General features: G+C 41.2%; 1 protein-coding gene across 1 annotated transcript in view; it reads left to right on the forward strand.

Annotated features, from left to right (window-relative positions):
• The window catches only part of LOC146980884 (ADAMTS-like protein 2), a 43,824-nt gene extending 31,377 nt beyond the window's left edge, over positions 1-12,447 (forward strand). The window contains exons 12-19 of the mRNA XM_085785818.1: positions 1,620-1,723; positions 2,292-2,418; positions 4,102-4,315; positions 5,622-5,777; positions 8,315-8,485; positions 9,858-10,034; positions 10,730-10,874; positions 12,320-12,447. Of these exons, the coding sequence (XP_085641944.1) occupies positions 1,620-1,723; positions 2,292-2,418; positions 4,102-4,315; positions 5,622-5,777; positions 8,315-8,485; positions 9,858-10,034; positions 10,730-10,874; positions 12,320-12,447 (1,222 nt within the window). The remainder of the gene's footprint in view (positions 1-1,619; positions 1,724-2,291; positions 2,419-4,101; positions 4,316-5,621; positions 5,778-8,314; positions 8,486-9,857; positions 10,035-10,729; positions 10,875-12,319) is intronic.
• Positions 12,448-18,923: the final 6,476 nt, after the last annotated feature.

Genomic DNA, 18,923 nt, shown 5'->3' on the forward strand with positions numbered 1-18,923 from the left:
ACAGGTAGATGTGCAGTCAGACAGGTAAATGTGCAGTCAGACATATAGATGTGCAGTCAGACAGGTAAATGTGCAGTCGGACAGGTAGATGTGCAGCTAGACAGGTAGATGTGCAGCCAGACAGACAGGTAGATGTGCAGTCAGACAGACAGGTAGATGTGCAGTCAGACGGGTAGATGTGCAGTTAGTCAGACAGGTAGATGTGCAGTCAGACAGGTAGATGTGCAGTCAGACAGGTAGATGTGCAGTCAGACAGACAGGTAAATGTGCAGTCAGACAGACAGGTAAATGTGCAGTCAGACAGACAGGTACATGTGCAGTCAGACAGACAGGTACATGTGCAGACAGACAGGTAAATGTACCGTCAGACAGACAGGTAAATGTGCAGTCAGACATATAGATGTGCAGTCAGACAGACAGGTAAATGTGCAATCAGACAGGTAAATGTGCAGTTAGTCAGACAGGTAGATGTGCAGTCGGACAGGTAAATGTGCAGTCAGACATATAGATGTGCAGTCAGGTAAATGTGCAGTCAGACATATAGATGTGCAGTCAGACAGGTACATGTGCAGTCAGACAGGTAGATGTGCAGTCAGACATATAGATGTGCAGTCAGACAGGTAAATGTGCAGTCAGACAGACAGGTACATGTGCAGTCAGACAGACAGGTAAATGTGCAGTCAGACAGACAGGTAGATGTGCAGTCAGACAGACAGGTAGATGTGCAGTCAGACGGGTAGATGTGCAGTCGGACAGGTAGATGTGCAGTCAGACAGACAGATAAATGTGCAGTCAGACAGGTAAATGTGCCATCAGTCAGACAGGTAAATGTGCAGTCAGACAGACAGGTAAATGTGCAGTCAGACAGGTAAATGTGCAGTCAGACAGACAGGTACATGTGCAGTCAGACAGACAGGTAGATGTGCAGACAGACAGGTAAATGTACCGTCAGTCAGTCAGTCAGACAGACATATAGATGTGCAGTCAGACAGGTAAATGTGCAGTCAGACAGGTAGATGTGCAGTCAGACAGGTTTTGTATTCATCATATTTATAATTCATGCCTCAGCAGCAGCTGCTATAAAACTCCTTGTGATGACAGAGAGAGAGAGAGAGGGAGGAGATAAACTTAGAAACAAATAAAAGGTATTTACAAGGAGAGTGAAGAGTGTGATGCAGAGGATGGAGGTGAAGCTGTCAGTCTGCTCTCACCTCTGTGGGGGGAGAAACAATGAGAGGAGGAACTCATCGTGTCTGTGGGCGAGGGAGGGTGTGTGTGTGTGTGTGTGTGTCTGTGTGTGTGTCTGTGTGTGTTATGACAAGAATGTTCACATGACTTTTATGTGATGTGATGAAAAAACAAAGTTCGTCTGCCGGGATGTGAATCAGCTGTCACACTGTGGTCGTCTGAGGCCGGGGAGAAGAGTATGTGTGTGTTTATGTGTGTGTGTGTGTGTTTATGTGTGTTGCGTTTAACCTTAAATGTCCTGAAAAGAATATTTCTCTAAAAAAAAAAGTTGACCTGCAGCCTTGAAAGGTTTATGTGTTTATGACTTTAAGTCTACTGATGGAAAACGAATCAAAACATCTATAGAAACTGTTCAAGTGTGTGTTTCTCAGGGGGAATCAGAGGCTCTACCAGAAGAACCTGAAGCTCAGCGCTGCAGACATGTACCGCTGGAAACTTTCCTCTCAGGAGCCCTGCAGCATGACGTGCTCTATAGGTACACACACACACACACACACACACACACACAAACGCACACATAATTATCCATAATTAAAGGGACATTGTGTAGGAATTCCTCCCATCTAGCGTTGCGGTTGTATATCGCAACAAGCAACTCAATCGTATTTTTCATGCTGCATTCACGTGAAATTGGGCAGACGGCAGACGGACGACAGCCGCTGCACGTAACGGCATAAACAAGCCTCTATGTAAACAAGTGGTCCGTCAGCACGAGGCAAAACAATACACGTCGTGACAATATGTTGTCATGGCGATGTGGTATTGTTTACCTGACCCACGTTTTACCGGCTTTCTCTGGACTTCTGTGACTAAAATGACATCTGGTTTGTTAGCGACGGCCGTCTGCCCGACTGCAGGTGAATGCAGCATCAGTGTAACGCTCCGTTCCTCCTCACTGCGTTACCGCGGTGACTGTTCACAGACGCCACCTCGACCTGAGCCGACAGCTCTTCTTCTTCCGGCTCTACTTGCTGTGATGTTTCTCTCTCTGTGTTTATAACCTGTGATATGAACAAACCTTTCCCTCTTTCCCTCCGGTGCAGGAGTGTCAAAGTCCTTCGTCTCGTGTGTTCGTTACGACGGCATCGAGGTGCACGACATGTACTGCGACGCTCTGACCCGACCCGAGCCGGTGCACGACTTCTGCATCGGCAGAGAGTGTCAGCCCAGGTGAGAGAGCGAGGAGCCGCTCCGTGTTTTAAAGAGGAACTATCTTTTCTCCTGTGTTTTGATAACCTTCCTCATCCCGGCCATGTGCAATTGTTTTCAGTGAAGCTGAAAAAAGTAGCACCGTTAGTAACACTGTTATTTTATAACGCCATTATTCCCATCACTGGTTACAAGTCATTTATTTAACCATCACAATTACTGTTTAATGAAGAAGTTTAATTAAAGGGATATTTCAACATTTTGGCAAAATGGCCCATTGCCATAATCCCTATAGTCATAGCAGTAGGTTTGTTACCCCTTTAATTGTCGGTGCAAGCTATTTTTAGAACGGTGGAGCAGAGCTGCGAGCTGCTCAGAGCTACGCTAGGGAGCAGGGGCGGAGTGGGGCACCAAAATCTGCCGGGAAAATTCTGACCGCACCGGCCCACCATCGATTTCTGTACCGCTCACTGCTCAAACAGAGCTATGTGTCATTCCATATGGCAAAATATATGAGTGCCAGAAGCAAAAAAAAAAAAATGTGGGTGAAAACACTTAATTGGGGGTCTGGGGGTCCTCCCCCAGAATTTTTTTTATAAAGGCTACACCATTTCCCATATTCTGGTGCATTTTAACACATTGTTACTTTTATCTAGCTAAAAAAAAGAAAGAAAGAAATTACAGAAATACAGAATGTGAAAGAGCTGCAATTAGTGCCTCCCAAGCAGATTTAGCCTACTTAACACTGCTGACCATACCATTACATCCAGTCATGTTTACTCCTTTATTTCCCCCTCTCAACTACTCTACTCTGCAAATTGATTTTACTGACAGCGCGCTGCAAACGCCACGGTTTGGTTTCGGGTCTTGTCCTACTCACCAACATGCTTCGGTAACTCTGTCTGGTAACGTTGTGTTATTATCTCATAGCGTGGTGAATGTGCAGGTCACAACTTGTCCACCAGAGCGTTGTGGAGTTGTTGGATTGTGTATTTGATGAGTTTAATGAGGGAAACCAAGAAATCCCATAATGAGCCTCCGTAGCGTAGCTCTGAGCAGCTCGCTGCTCTGCTCCGCCGTTCTAAAAATAGCTTGCACCGACAAAGGTAACGAACCTACTACTAAGACTATAGGGATTATGGCAATGGGCCAATTTGCCAAAATGTTGATTTGTCCCTTTAAGGTAAAAATGTATAATAGTTAAAGGGACAACGAGGAGTTTCTATTTGGTTATAAAAAAGTCTCACGTTAATGTGGATGAATCTACGTTACCACTTGTTAATGGGCCCATTTTCGATAAATATATCGTTTTGTCTCTATCGTTATTTTGTTATTATTAGTGGTGGTGGAAATGCTGGTTGAGCCGACCAGCGTTTCTTTACTTTCGATTTCGTGGCGAGTCATGAGAATAACGCCGCCGAATCGCTGTTTATGGTGGGAACTACGACGGTATGTGATCGTCTTTCAACCTCTGACTTTAATTCTTGATGAATGAAAACATGAGTCTGTCTTGCGCCGGTCAAAGAATTTCACGGTGCGGAGGCTCATAAATGTAGTGTGAAAACACTTCACTTTTCCAAAACTCCTCGTTGTCCCTTTAAGGTAAATAAAATTTGCATAGTTCCCCTTTAATGTGTGTTGAAAATTGCATGAAAAAAAAAAATGAGAGTGTACCTGAGCGCAGCCCTGCTGTGTGGCGTCCAGGTGGGAGGCCAGCAGCTGGAGCGAGTGCTCCCGGACCTGTGGGGAGGGTTTCCAGTTCCGTCAGGTCCGCTGCTGGAAGATGCTGTCGCCGGGGCTGGACAGCTCCGTCTACTCCGACCTCTGCACCATGGCCGACCTGGAGAGACCCGTGGAGCGACGAGCCTGCAAGAGCCCGGCCTGTGGCCCCCAGTGGGAGGTGGCCGAGTGGAGCGAGGTACGTGACAGACACCAGAGGTTCTGTTCCCAGTTCTTTACTGTACTTTATTTATTTTAGTAGTTTTATTTGCTTTATCTGGGTTTTTGTTCTGTCTCCAGGGTTTCCGTGGGTCATTAAAAGAGAGAGAGTGAGATTTTGATATCATTACATCCCTATAGAGCACAAAGAGCAGAAAAATAGGGGGATTATACAGTTAATCTACAGTAAAATTAAACGTGGGTGAAGAAATGGAGAATTTTCTAAATTAATATTTTTAGGTGGTGGCAGGCTACTGTTGACTCTTTTTTATCGGCAAAAATCGGAATCGGCAATCGGTGATGGGCCAGAAAATTGCAGTCGGTGCACCCCTATTGGTGTGATAAAAATGCAGAACCAAGTAATTGGGTGTGTGTATGTATATAGGTAAGTGTATGTATGCACACATATAGTATTTGCAGTCATGGGCATTAAAAATGTTTGAAATGGCATTAAAAAGCATTAAATTAGATTTGCTGGTACCTGCAGAAACCCTGTGTCTGTTCTGACCCGTAAATATTTATTTTGTTTTTCTTCCCACATTTTTGTCAAACCTGAACTGTAAAGCTCTTCTTCTGTCTTTTATTTTGAAGAGTTGAAGAACGAAAAAAACATCTACAGTACAAACATCTACCTTTATTTTGAAGGAGCTTTAACACAAACATCTACCTTTATTTTGAAGGAGCTTTAATACAAACATCTACCTTTATTTTGAAGGAGCTTTAACACAAACATCTACCTTTATTTTGAAGGAGCTTTAATTCAAACATCTACCTTTATACTGTATGGAGCTTTAACACAAACATCTACCTTTATTTTGAAGGAGCTTTAACACAAACATCTACCTTTATTTTGAAGGAGCTTTAATACAAACATCTACCTTTATTTTGAAGGAGCTTTAACACAAACATCTACCTTTATTTTGAAGGAGCTTTAACACAAACATCTACCTTTATTTTGAAGGAGCTTTAATTCAAACATCTACCTTTATGGAGCTTTGCACTGAGCTTCACGGTTACCGCTCTTGTTTGTTTACCAGTTTTCCTGCCAAGGCAACAATTAATATTAAATATTAAATCTACTAAAACTTTGATGGATCTCTCCTCAGATTCTCCAGATGTTTGTTTTCTTGTCTCTTTTGGTGAATTTCAGACTCTTTAAAAGCAAAAAAAAACTCCACATAGTGTATAATATGATGGTTCCCAAACGAGCTCAACCTCAGACGACTGCCTTACCGTTACATAAACAGTCTGTGTTGGTAATAATCAGCTCGTCTCTCTCTGTCCAGTGTCCTGCTAAGTGTGGACGTAAAGCTCAGGTGAGTCGCGACGTCCGCTGCTCCGACGAGACCAGACCATGTGACCCCATGACCAAACCGGCCATCATCAAGAACTGCACCGGTCCGCCCTGCGAGCGCCACTGGACCGTGTCCGAGTGGGGGCCGGTGAGTGTCTCTCTCTATACACACAAACAGGACTATATGGATCCTGAAGTTTATCGTTATAACCTGTGATATATTAAAGGGATAGTATCATTTTTTTTTAAAGTGGGGTTGTATGATCTCCAAATAGCCCCTAAGTACTTTAATTGCAGTAGAAGACTCTCTGCACTCCTCCCGTTAGCAACGCCAGCCCATAATAGCCCTGCCCAGAGATTTATAACATACAGTGTTGTGAACAGACCCAAAGAAATGGCCTATTTTCGCGGCCTAAAAGAGGTTTTACCTGAAAAAAAAAATACACAGTTCCATTGTTCGCTATAATATAATTTTTTCCAGCCCTTCAAAGTGCAGGAAAAACGCTGAGAGTCTTCTACTGCAATTAAAGTACTTAGGGGCTATTTGTAGATCATACAACCCCACTTTTAAAAAAAATGCTACTATCGCTTTAACATACACCCATATATGAAATATACATAAGTATTAAAAAATATATATGTAATAAAATGTGTAAAACTTGTTAGATATCTGAACAATCTTCAAGTATTTACATCTAGACTTTATGAATATGTATTTTTATGAGTATGTAATACATACTTTAAGATATATATTGTGTATATTATTATTTATACATACAGTATAGGTGTATTTTTCACACGTATGCAATATATAAGTGACTCATACATGGATTCTTATTCACATTTATGTGATATGCACATGTTATATTGTACAAATACAGTACATGACACACTGACATATGTTAATAATATTTATATATAATATTAACATACGTCAGCGTGTCAGTGTGTAGATATATGTCTATTTATATTTATATTATTTAGCCTATTTATAAGAAAAAAGTTCAAACAAATATATTATTATTATATATAATATAGTATATATTATGATTAAAACATATAAAAATTCATTATGTGGATAATCATCACATCCACACATCCACAGTTTTCCTCTGTATTTATCATATATGTTGTAAATTGATATCCTCATATATACAGTAGATGTTTATATGTAATAATATGATGCCATACATCCATATATTTCCATACGAGTCATTGATTTAAAAACGTTTTCCTGGGTCTGATGTTTCTGAGCTTTTGATGCATCGTCAGAGCAACAGCTGCGTCTCCGCTCCAACTGTAAAACTGTAAAACACACCAACCACCACAGTGTCAATTTATGACTTTTATTGTGTTGCACAGACAAATGTAGTGTTTCTGATGTTTCCACTCAAAGTCAAAGTCTGGAAACTTTCTGCTCTAATTTACAACCGAGGAGCAAAAAAAAAAAAAAAAACCTGGAAAGACCACGACCGTCTGAGAGACGTTTCTGAGCTGCAGCTGAACCACCGACGTCTCCAGTGTGAAGAGGATTCAACCATAGAACGATACGTCAACGCCGCCGCCATCTTGAGCCGGGGAAGCCGTGTCTACTTACTGCATTAGGCAGAGGTCTATCAATCATTAAAATCACCATAACTCACTGGATATTCAGCAAATTTCCAAACCGTCTGGTTCATTATAAATGCCAGACATATATTTACATAACATTGTTTTTTCTTTTTTTTTTTATATTCTTTTGAAAAATAATTTATAATTTTTTATGTATTAAACATACATGTACATACTCAGACACACACCCACATGCATACATACACTGACATTTGTTCTACAAGGGTCTGACTGCTTGTCAGATGTATCTATGGCCAGAAACACCCGGCCCAAGATGGCGGCCGTGTTGACGTGCCTTACAAGCCCGAATGCTGCATCTATGTGTATATTTATAAACTTTATTTCAGACACAGGTCCATATCACAATCAAACAATATAAATAGTACAAAAATAAAAAGAAAGTACATCTATTGCTATATCTATTGCTGCGTTCAAAACAACTCGGAAGTCGGAAAAAAACGAGCTCCGAGTTTGTAAAAAATGAATTGAACGGCGTCGAACTCGGAAATTACAGGTCGGGAACTCGGGTATCATATCAGAGCTCCGACTTTCCGACTTGACGTCATGACAACATCAAAACATGGCAGCTTAAACGTCTTAAACGGTTAGAATTTAGACATTTTAAGTTATTTGTTGAGGTTTGAATGCATATTTTTGTGTATTATTGCAGTAGGCAGCCTATATGAAATACGTTTATATTAAGCTGCGATGGTGTTAAACGTTATTTCCGTCACATGCGAGGACCACAATTTAACTGTTATCAAGGCTGTAACATTATATGTGCACTCATCTGCGGGTCTCCTCTCCTCCAAAATAAACATCATTTACTGCTGCATTTATTTTTCGTATTCAGCTATGAGCCACAACATGCCAAACTTCCTTCAGGCATCCTTTTTTTTACTTCCGAGTTCCTGCAGCGTGAACGCAATGATGTTGTAAATTTCCGAGTTGGGAATGCTGACCTCCGAGTTGTTATGAACGCAGCTTGAGCTCGAGGAGACGGGAACAGAAAAACCTCAGGACGCTGCTGATGTCACTCTCTGACCTCTGACCTGTGACCTCTGACCTGTGCAGTGCTCGGGCTCGTGCGGCCAGGGGAAGACGATGCGTCACGTGTACTGTAAGGCGCCGGACGGCCGCGTGGTCCCGGAGTACCAGTGCTCGGCGGAGAACAAGCCGCTGGCCATCCAGCCCTGTGGGGAGAGGGACTGCCCTCCACACTGGCTGAGTCAGGACTGGGAGAGGGTGAGTCAGCACAACTCATTGATTATTGATTGATTAACACCACATCTGATAACTGATCAGTAACTCTCTGGCTGCAGCTTCGTCGGGAAAAGTGTTTTCAAGATTTTCTGAGACGTTTTGTTTGTATCAACCCAAAATGTAATAACGGCCAATAACGTAATAACTGTCAGTGACATAATAATGATGGCCATTTTAAATGTAATAAAGGCAATAACGTAATAACTTGCCAATAATGTAATAATATGTTTGAGTAAATTACATAATAACCTTTTGCCAATAGTGTAATAAGATATTATGTTATTGGCAAAAAGGCCAATAACGTAGAAACCAACTACATTATTGGCCTAGTTAAAAGAAACAACTTTTGACATTGTAATAACCAGTCATTACATAACATTTTCAAAGGGTTTTTTAATACTAGGACAATAACAAAATAACTTACTACGTTATTCGCAAAAAATAAAAGTTATTACGTTATTGGCTCAAGCATTTTATTACATTATTGGTCGTTATTACGTTTTTCAAATCAAATCAAAATAAACTTTAATGTCCCCGGAGGGAAAATTGTCATGGACAATCAATGCTGTACATCCTGCATACAGATTATAAAACCATACATCATATCACATACTCACACACACAACCAACAGAGATCACTTACAGACAGTACGACCAAGTTCCTGGTTAACACAAGTAATAAATAATTATAGTAAAAAAATAATTATTGCACTTTCTCCTATAGCCTATTGCATCTTGCCTCTCAGTATTGCCACAGTCTCTGGGTCTAAATTGCACCTTTGGTTGTTACAGATGTTAAAGACTCACTGTGATTCAGATAAGATGAAAGTAGTTTGAGTAAATAATTTAACTTTTTGCCAATAATGTAATAAGATATTATATTATTGGCAAAAAGGCCAATAACGTAGAAAAAACAACCAATAATGTAAAAGATATTACCGTACATTATTGGCTGGTTACTACGTTATTGGCCTAGTTAAAAAAAAACTTTTGATATTGTAATAACCAGTCATTACATAACATTTTCAAAGGGTTTTTTAATACTAGGACAATAACATAACTTATAACGTAATTTGCAAAAGAAGAAAAAAAAAGAAGTTATTACGTTATTGGCTCAAGCATTTTATTACATTATTTATTACGTTTTTGGTTGTTACAGACATTAAAGATAAAAACAATAAACCCAGGTCAGACTCAGTGTGATTCAGATAAAAATTAATTTGTAAACTAATAAAATGGTTTAATTCTTACAAACTAACTAAATTATCAATTGTCATTTGTTGCCATTGTCTTAATTTACCCAGAATTCACTGGCACGTGTCAGTCAGCAGCCTGTAACTTGTGTTTTCTCCAGTGCAACACGACGTGCGGCCGCGGCGTGAAGCGGAGGATCGTCATGTGCGCCGGCATCAGCGGAGGAAAGTTCCAGATCTTCGACGAGGACGCGTGCGGCGGCAGCGAGAAGCCCGAGGATGAGAACACGTGCTTCGAGAGGCCGTGCTTCAAGTGGTACACCACGCCCTGGTCTGAGGTCAGGGCAGTTTGTTTTTACCCCTCATCTCCCATAAACCTATTTAGAAATAACTTTTTATTCCTCTTTTTAACCCTCCTGTCTTCCCAATCTGTTCCCTTCCTCCATCCTTCCTTCCTTCCTTCCTTCCTTCCTTCCTTCCTTCCTTCCTTCCTTCCTTCCTTCCTTCCTTCCTTCCTTCCTTCCTTCCTTCCTTCCTTCCTTCCTTCGTCCGTCCTTCTGCTTCCTTCCTTGACCTAATCTGTTCCTTCCCTCCATTTTTCTTGCCTTCCTTTTTCCCTTCCTTCCGTCCTTCCTTCCTTCGTTCCCTTCCCTCTTACTTCTTCTTCCTTCCTTTTTTGATCTAATTGACCCAATCTGTTCCTTCCCTCCATATTTCTTTCCGTCCTTTTTCCTTCCTTCTTTCCACAATCCTTCCTTCCTTCCTTCTTTCCCTTCGTCCTTACTTCTTCCTTCCGAGGCTATCTTACCTTCCTTTTCCCTTCCTTCCTTCCTTCCTTCCTTCCTTCCTTCCTTCCTTCCTTCCTTCCTTCCTTCCTTCCTTCCTTCCTTCCTTCCCTGACCCTGGAGGACAACAGGAGGGTTTTAAATATATTTATGTTTGCACTTTGCTTTATCTCAAACGCATTGTCCTGCTTTATTTCTCTTCATCTTTTCTTCCTCCTGAGTTTGTAACTGTGTGTGTGTCTGCTCAGTGCACGAAGACGTGCGGCGTCGGCGTCAGGATGAGAGACGTCAAGTGTTACCAGGGCAGAGAGCTGGTCCGAGGCTGCGACCCCCTCACCAAGCCTGTGGCCAAGCAGACCTGCACCCTGCAGGCCTGTCCCACCGAGCCTCCAGGTGGCTGTCGCACACACACACACACACACACACACACACACACACAGACACACAGACACACACACACACACACACACACACACACACTGCTGTAACGTGTAATGTAATGTACAACTAGAAAATTTCCTCTGGGGAAATTTTATAAGGGCCACGGAGCTACTGCCGGTTTTACCATCTCTGTCAACATGGGAATCAAACCTACGATCTTAAGGTCAAGACAGAGCTGATCAGACAGACACATGATCATCTTTCTATAAGCACTGATGTGGAGGAGCTGTAACTGTAATTGTAATCACATGAAGCTGGTTCTAGTGTGTGTGTGTGTGTGTGTCTGTGTGTGTGTGTGTGTGTGTGTGTGACTGACTTGACACATGTTATGAGCTGCATCCTGTATCAGTCTGATTTAGCTGTGTGTATGTGTTTACAAACATTTAAACGAGCGCCAGGTGGATTGTTTATGACGTTAACGAGACGTTACCACGGCAACTCAAGGTGGTTACCACGGCGATAGGGGCCCCTGCAGGCTGAGGCAGACAGAAACGTGGAGAAAAAGAGTGATTTTCTGCCTCTGCACTGGTCTCGCAAAAGGCTTACAGTGACAAAAACGGTAGCTCCTATCAGAACAAAACACAGATCAACGGCGCTGTAAGGACTTCCTGAAAAATTTGGTACGATTTGATGTTTCTACAGTAAAAATTTTGGAGACGCTGGCAGTTTTAAAACATCGGTCCGTTCTGCTTAAAATCTTTGTATTGGAGTCAATGAGGAGCAGAGACAGACGTGGCCGCACTTAGAGGCTGATTCTGTAAATTCTGTAAGTCTCTCTGATATTTTGAGCACATGGTGAGAGACAGAACAAGTTTGTCTCCAATTTCCTCCAAGACTTGTGTCTACTGTTTAAAGTTTAAATGGAGTCTCTAGGTGAAAGTATGCCTGAGCAGTAGACGTTTGTTAAACTCCAATGATTGGTCTTTTTCGCTCTTTTTTTCCTGCCCGTCCCATTGACTTCAATGCAAAATTTTGAGCAGTTTTTCGCGACTTACGATACTGATCCCGCTCAAGACGCACATTTGCAACTGCAGGACTGCAACGAGCTGCAACTCTTCGAGTTGCAGGACTAGTAGTGAATCGAAAATCGTCCGGAAGATGAAAAAAAAAAACTAGGAAAAAATCCACACGATAACAGTAGTTTTCATAGCTGTAGGGATCAGTGCCCGGTGCGATGGCCCGTGGCCCTAATAATGAGTGTGTTGCTGTATGTAAAGAGGAATGTGCAATAATGAGTGTGTTGCTGTATGTAAAGAGGAATGTGCAATAATGAGTGTGTTGCTGTATGTACTAAAGAGGAATGTGCAATAATGCTGCTGTAGCAAGGGGTGAGATGGGCATCATGTTATTATTACTATTGTTAACTAACTAACTAACGGCCTGTGGTTGTTTTCCAGATGAGAGCTGTCAGGACCGCCCCTCCACCAACTGTCTGCTGGCGCTGAAGGTCAACCTCTGCAGCCACTGGTACTACAGCAAGGCCTGCTGCCACTCCTGCCGCGCAATCCGACCTCCTCCCTCCTAGTGCTGACCATGACCTCACCACCTCCTCCTTCTCCTCCTCCTCCTCCCATCCTTCTCCTCCTCCTCCTCCTCCTCCTCCTCCTCCTTCTCCTCCCTCCTCCCCACCGACTCCAGCTCCAGCGTGAGGGAAGAAAACCTTCGTAGCTTTCTGCTTTCTGTACAACAGTTACTGTGAACACTGAGAGGAAGAGCAGGAGCCAGAGGCACTCATCGTTTCTACTGTTGTCACGACGACGACGAAGAAGAAGAAGAATGAGAAGAATTTTATTTGGAATAAATCGAAAAAGAACTGATCAACAACAACAACAACAAAAAAGAGCAAAGAAATGTTGAAGTTTCAAGTCAAAAGACGGATGGAGGATGGAGAGGAGATCATAGGAATCATGTGCCCTTTGTAATGAAGTGAGTGAAGTACGGTGGCCCTGAAGGGGTCAAATCACATAAAACAACTTCATCAGTTTGACAAAAACTCACAACAATAATACCGTGTGAATCATGTGATAATGATGTTCTAATAAACCAAACAAACTCAGCTTATTGTCAAACCCACTAACAGGAAGCTGTCAAGAAGAAGTGTCACTGCCCGATTTGTATAACGGCCCCCCGCCATCTTGGACAGCTACGTACGGCAACTCCATTTGGACAAACTTAGTTGAGTTGAGTTAGGATCACTGCCCGATGTGCGTCACCAGAGACGGTTTATCTTTTTTTTTTTTAAATACTTCTTTTTCTCAGTATTTTAAATTTACAGAACTTTAAGCAGACTTGTGCTTGTATGCATATCGGGCAGTGCCCTAATGAATTTTGTCCAAGTGGAGTTGCCGTAGGCAGCTGTCCAAGATGGCGGACGATTCGCGCATGTGCAGACCAGTATTTACACAAATCAGGCAGCGATGCAAATCGGGCAGTGGACAAGAAGAACGACTAAAGGCCCCAGACCGGTCCTTCACTTTATTGTGTCCCCAGAAACACTTCCTGTTGTGTTTTTTAGCTCATGAGTTTTGCACAAGTTTGAGACTTCTGGGCCAACGTACGTCACAGAAACAGAGAAGGAAAAATATGAAAATCAACGTATCGAAGAAGAAAAGAAAAACTAAAAGACAACAGTGTTATTTCTCTGAGTAGTTTTCCTCAAAGTTAAAAAGAAAATGATGTTTTATTTTTGATTGGATGTTTGATTAGAAACTTTTCTCCAGGAAACATTTTAGGAGATTATAAAGAAATAAATTTAAAGTTTTCATTCAGATTTAATTAAATTATTACCAACCTTGTTCCTTCTCCAAGTCTGAGGGTCAAAGGTGAATTTGACACTTTTGTTAAATGAATTTACAAACTTCTTTCCAGAACCTCCTCAGAAATTATTGGAAAATGATGTCAATCTTTCGTTCATCTGTGATTTTTCTGAATCGTTTTCCAAATTGATCTGGGACTCGTTCATCTCGTCTGTTTGTGTCGGTCAACGCCGATTATTTATCACTTGAATGTTTGAGTGTTTTGAGTGAAAAAAAAAAAAATCTTCCTCTAACAAACAACAAGGTGGAGTTGTAGTCGGAGCCGAGGAGTCGAACCTCCATCGTCAGCAGCTCGTCGTTCATCGCTGCAGTGAAAAGATCTATTAAATTATTTCTCAACTGAATATACTGCATGGCTAGAATATTTAATACAGATACTGTTTATTTAATTATGTTTTTATGTTTTGTTGTCGTTTTTTTGTTTTTTCCTGAGCCCCCAACAGGAAGTACAACTAAACTAATGTACATTTCTACCCCCCCCCCCCTCATGTGGGTTGGCGCCGTGCCGGCACGCCTGCGGGACGTGGAAGCATATTTATTAGTCATAGCACATTTTCATTTATCGTGACGCTCCTGATGCCAGCCGATGGTTATTCATCGGTTCAACTGATGCCAGTTCTGGCCTGTGTGTGTGTGTGTGTGTGAGACAGAGGAGGAGGAGGAAGAGGAGGAGGAAGAGAAAGAGGAGGAGGAGGGAGATTAATACGAAACACAGGCAGAAAGATTCCTGACACTTGAAGTATGGTTGAAACGTATTCAGACGTGTTACATGTACGTCTCATTTTTAACTATTTTGCGTACTGTGTTTTTATATAACTGATACCTCTTTGTACAAAAACTTAAGTATGGAGATTGTGTACTGTTGATAATAAACTGAAAACCTAATGGTACTGACTTGTATTTCAATTAAATAACAGTTCAAACAAACGTGTTTGTTGTCTGTTTTTATTTTTCTATGTATATAATCTGATCAATGTAGAAATAAGATTTTAGGACTTTAACCAGATTTAAAGCTCCATGTTTTCTTCTTCCAATGTATTTTATTTTGAAATGTTGGTCTATCTACCCTTATACTGTATGGAGCTTTAATACAAACATCTACCTTTATACTGTATGGAGCTTTAATACAAACATCTACCTTTATACTGTATGGAGCTTTAACACAAACATCTACCTTTATACCGTATGGGGCTTTAACACAAACATCTACCTTTATACCGTATGGAGCTTTAACACAAACATTTGTGAGGCTTCAAATGTCTTTGTCAGCAGGACGGAGATGAAGAAAAACAAAATAAAGGAGGAGCTGAAGCAAAACAGAAAAAGAGAAAAACGTTGAAACTTTTAAAATCAAAACATTTAAACATTCATTAGTTTTGTGTTTTTTATTTGACAGCAGAGAAGAAGAATAAACATGTAACTCCCTAATTTGAGACAGTTGCTCCAGTTTTTTATGACGTGTATTCAGAATCATTTAAAATCACATGACACTGAGCTCCGTGGTTAAAAAGCTCTTTATAATTGTGTCTGGATCCAAACTGGCAACCTCACTGCGATGACTCCCCATCTCAGGTTGTAACATTAAAAATATGATGAATGTGAAGATAATTGTGTTGCTGCATGGATGCAGAGAAAGCACTGATGACTCTCTGCTTATCTCTGATGTAAAAATAGTTTGACTTTGACTCAGCAGCAGCAGCAGCCGACGCCCCCTGCTGGTCGGTGTCAGTGCCGTCCTGCAGCCCAGCAGACAGCAGCTCTGATAGCTGCTGTCTGCTGGGCTGCAGAGCGGTAGAAACATCCAGTGAAGCAGCCGGAGCACCAGGTTCAGTTCAATCTGAGGAACAATTTTTTTTATTTATGTGAAAAGAAATGAACACGCACACATCACCACAGAATGTTCCAATTATGTTTAAACGTAAAATGGCAAATAAATGAATCTTGAATCTTGAAACAACATTTAAAAGTGGCTCTACACTGATTTCTGCTGCAGAGATTCTTCAACTATCGACTGATGCAAAACAAACCCTTGAAACATTTAAAGGAATAGTTCACCCAAAATTCAAGTTTCACTCATTATCTACTCACCCTCATGTCGATTAAGGGCTGGGAGAAGTTTCAGAGTCCTCCGTGGCTTCTCTGAGTTACAGCGGAGTCTCAGCGTAGCAGTGCATGTCCATATTACGGTTGCAAATGGATACCAACTGTCTTCGTAACAAAAAGACATACCAAAAAACATCCAAATACCTCCATGCTGCTCGTATGTAATGTTCGTCTTGTATCGAAGCCCCGAAATGCAAAATTGTTCCGAAAAAAATTTAATAAGTCTATATTTCAAGCTTGTTTGTAGCGGACCAATTTGGACGGACCAGAAAGAGGAGCTTCCGCTACAAACAAGCTTTTACATACAAGCAGCAGTTTTTGTGTCTTTTTGTTATGAAGAAAAGTGGTATCCATTAGCAACCGTTATATGGACATGCACTGCTATGCCGAGACCCCCTGTAAGCCAGAGAAGCCACGGAGGACATGAGGGTGAGTAGATAATGAGTGCAATTTGAATTTTGGGTGAACTATCCCTTTAACAGGTGGAGCTGCTGCTGCTGCTGCTTGGGTGGAATAAAAACACATATTGATAAAAACATAACTGAAGTAAAAAGGTTTACAACACATTTAATCCAGTCTGTTGTATGTACCCTTTTTTTTTTCCAGGTAAACAGTCCACAAACTACAGGATTCATATGTATGTACAGTATATTCTGATGCTTCTACTTTTGTTTTATTTTGTGACCAAAAAAAGAAAATATTATAAATCTCAGAGCATCGACTACTTTATCATTGAGAAAAAATCCTAAATGTGTTACAGTATTAAGTGTTAAAAGCTATTTCAAGTGTCAGTTTCTTCTTAAATGTTCATGTTGGAGCGAAACACTTTGGGATTTTACACAAACTCTGTTTTACAGTGCAACAGGACGTCATCAGATCAATGACGCTTCAGAAAAGCCCTTTAAATGCATCTTGTTTTCTTAATGTAACAGTCTCATCCTGACAGAAAAGATAGGATATAAATACAAAAGAAAAGGGATAATTAATATAAATTGTATAATGTCAGTCCAAGACTTCAGCTTTATCAATATATACAATATATTATGTAGGTCAAGGATCAGGTTGGTTTTATATAACTATACAATATTTTTCTTACTGTCAACAAATCCCATGAAAAGACCTGAACCTTGAACAGTTCAGTCGTCATTCAGTGAGTCTCTTTCAGCCTCATTAATGAATAAATTTGGTTTTATTCCAAAAAAAGACTCAGTAATTTCCTAAATTAGCCAAAAAACAATAACATTACTATAGCATGAAGTAACCTACTGTAACAGTGGGGCTATTTCCAAAAGCGGATTGATTGATTTCCACTCGGTGCTGTAGTGTTGATGGTAAAGAAGCAACACATCACCCAGTCAAAGTGTGGCTCATTGATGTGTTTTATTAGCTTTTGGACAACAATGGAGCTCTATGGCACAGAGGAATAACACACATCAGGGTCTGGAAACATACACACACACACGTTTTTTTTTTGTTTGTTTCGGTCCGCACATGGGATTCGTTGACAGTAATTGTTCGTCTCATAGTTAAGAGTCCAGTGGGTCCGAGTGGATCCGTCAACTGTGTGTTTGGCTACATGACGTAGCGTTACGACATGTGTCCACAGATGTCCATGTGCGTGTCCACAAGAGAGAATAACTGAGGCTAAAAGACCAGAGCTTCTTTAAACCAGATCACACTGTTAGCTAGCTCGCTAACTAGCCTCGCAGCTCCTTCATCAAAGTCCGGTTCACACTTTGAACCTTAGGATCTTTTTTTAACGTCCATTTTCTGTCTTGTGTGCGGTGCATTCAAACAAAAAACAAAATCTGTGTTAAATTTTTTACTGACAAAAGTTCAAATTTGTACTCGTTTACTTGTTTATACTTTGACACACGTTCGGTTAGAGTTACGTTAACTAGCTAAAACACAAAATCAGACGTAGGCTACTCGTCCAAAAAACGATGGGTTTTTTAAGTCGTAGCTGACAAAAACGAGTCTGTTCAAGTCCTTTCAGAAACACTTGTTAAATGTTTTGCAAATTTCTTTATAGAGATGTACAGTAGATGTCCAACATGGCTGCCACGTAAAAGCCCTCAGTGTTGACATTTAGCAGCACGGTAGCTCGCGTTACTGGTTGAGTTACCGACCGACGACTGTGTGCAAAGATGGACGCCCGGGTCTCCAACTCTTCCTGCTGCACAAAAATGAAGCCAAAATATTTCGACATAAACCAACAGCAATAGAGAGCCTAAGCGGAAGCAGGAAGTAACACCGCCATGGGACCTCAACTCGGAAAAAGTCTCCATGTAAGTGAACGGGAGTGAAAGTTTTATTTCGTGATCCGATTGAATTGCGGGGAGCATACATCAGTCCGACTGCCCAAAAGTCCGACGGCTCATTTCTCCGACTACCCATTCTACAGTGTTAAGGTTAGGTTTAGGGTAAGGTTAAGGGTTAGGGCTACTTAAGTCGGAGAAGTGGGAGGTCGGACTAATGGACGCAAAAATAAAGAAATGTACGGTCGGAGAAATGGGTAGTCGGACAGACGCCATGCGCCCTTGAATAGCGCCATGAGAAAAAAAATATGACCTCTACCTGTTTAAAACATCACGTTTCATACGAAAAAATCAGCAGTTTATCGTAAAACGGCAACGGAAGAATGTATTTTGTGTGAAGACTGCTCTACGGACTACAGATCTGGTGTCCCACAAAAAATACGTCACCAACTGACACGGGAAAGGGCGGCATTTGGTGTGTGACGTCACCTACGCGACTTGTAGTCTTTCTGGTTACGGATTCTTCGGAATTTTATTCTACAATAGTTTTACGACAAACTGCTGATTTCTCTTCATGAAACGTGATGTTTTAAACAGGTAGAGGACATTTTTTCTTCTCATGGCACAATTCAATCGGATCATGAAATAAAACTTTGACTCCCGTTCACTTACATGGAGACTTTTTCCGAGTTGAGGTCCCATGGTGAAAGTTACTTCCTGCTTCCGCTTAGGCTCTCTATAGAAGACAGAAACCCTACGTCACGTAAAAGGCCACGCCCCCTCGCCGGTGAAAACAAAGGAGAAGTCCTCAGTGTGTTCCATAG

Source organism: Trachurus japonicus, chromosome 9 (genome assembly GCF_045865225.1).
Source record: "Trachurus japonicus isolate A0001 chromosome 9, Traja_1.0".
NCBI classification, from domain to species: Eukaryota; Metazoa; Chordata; class Actinopteri; order Carangiformes; family Carangidae; genus Trachurus; species Trachurus japonicus.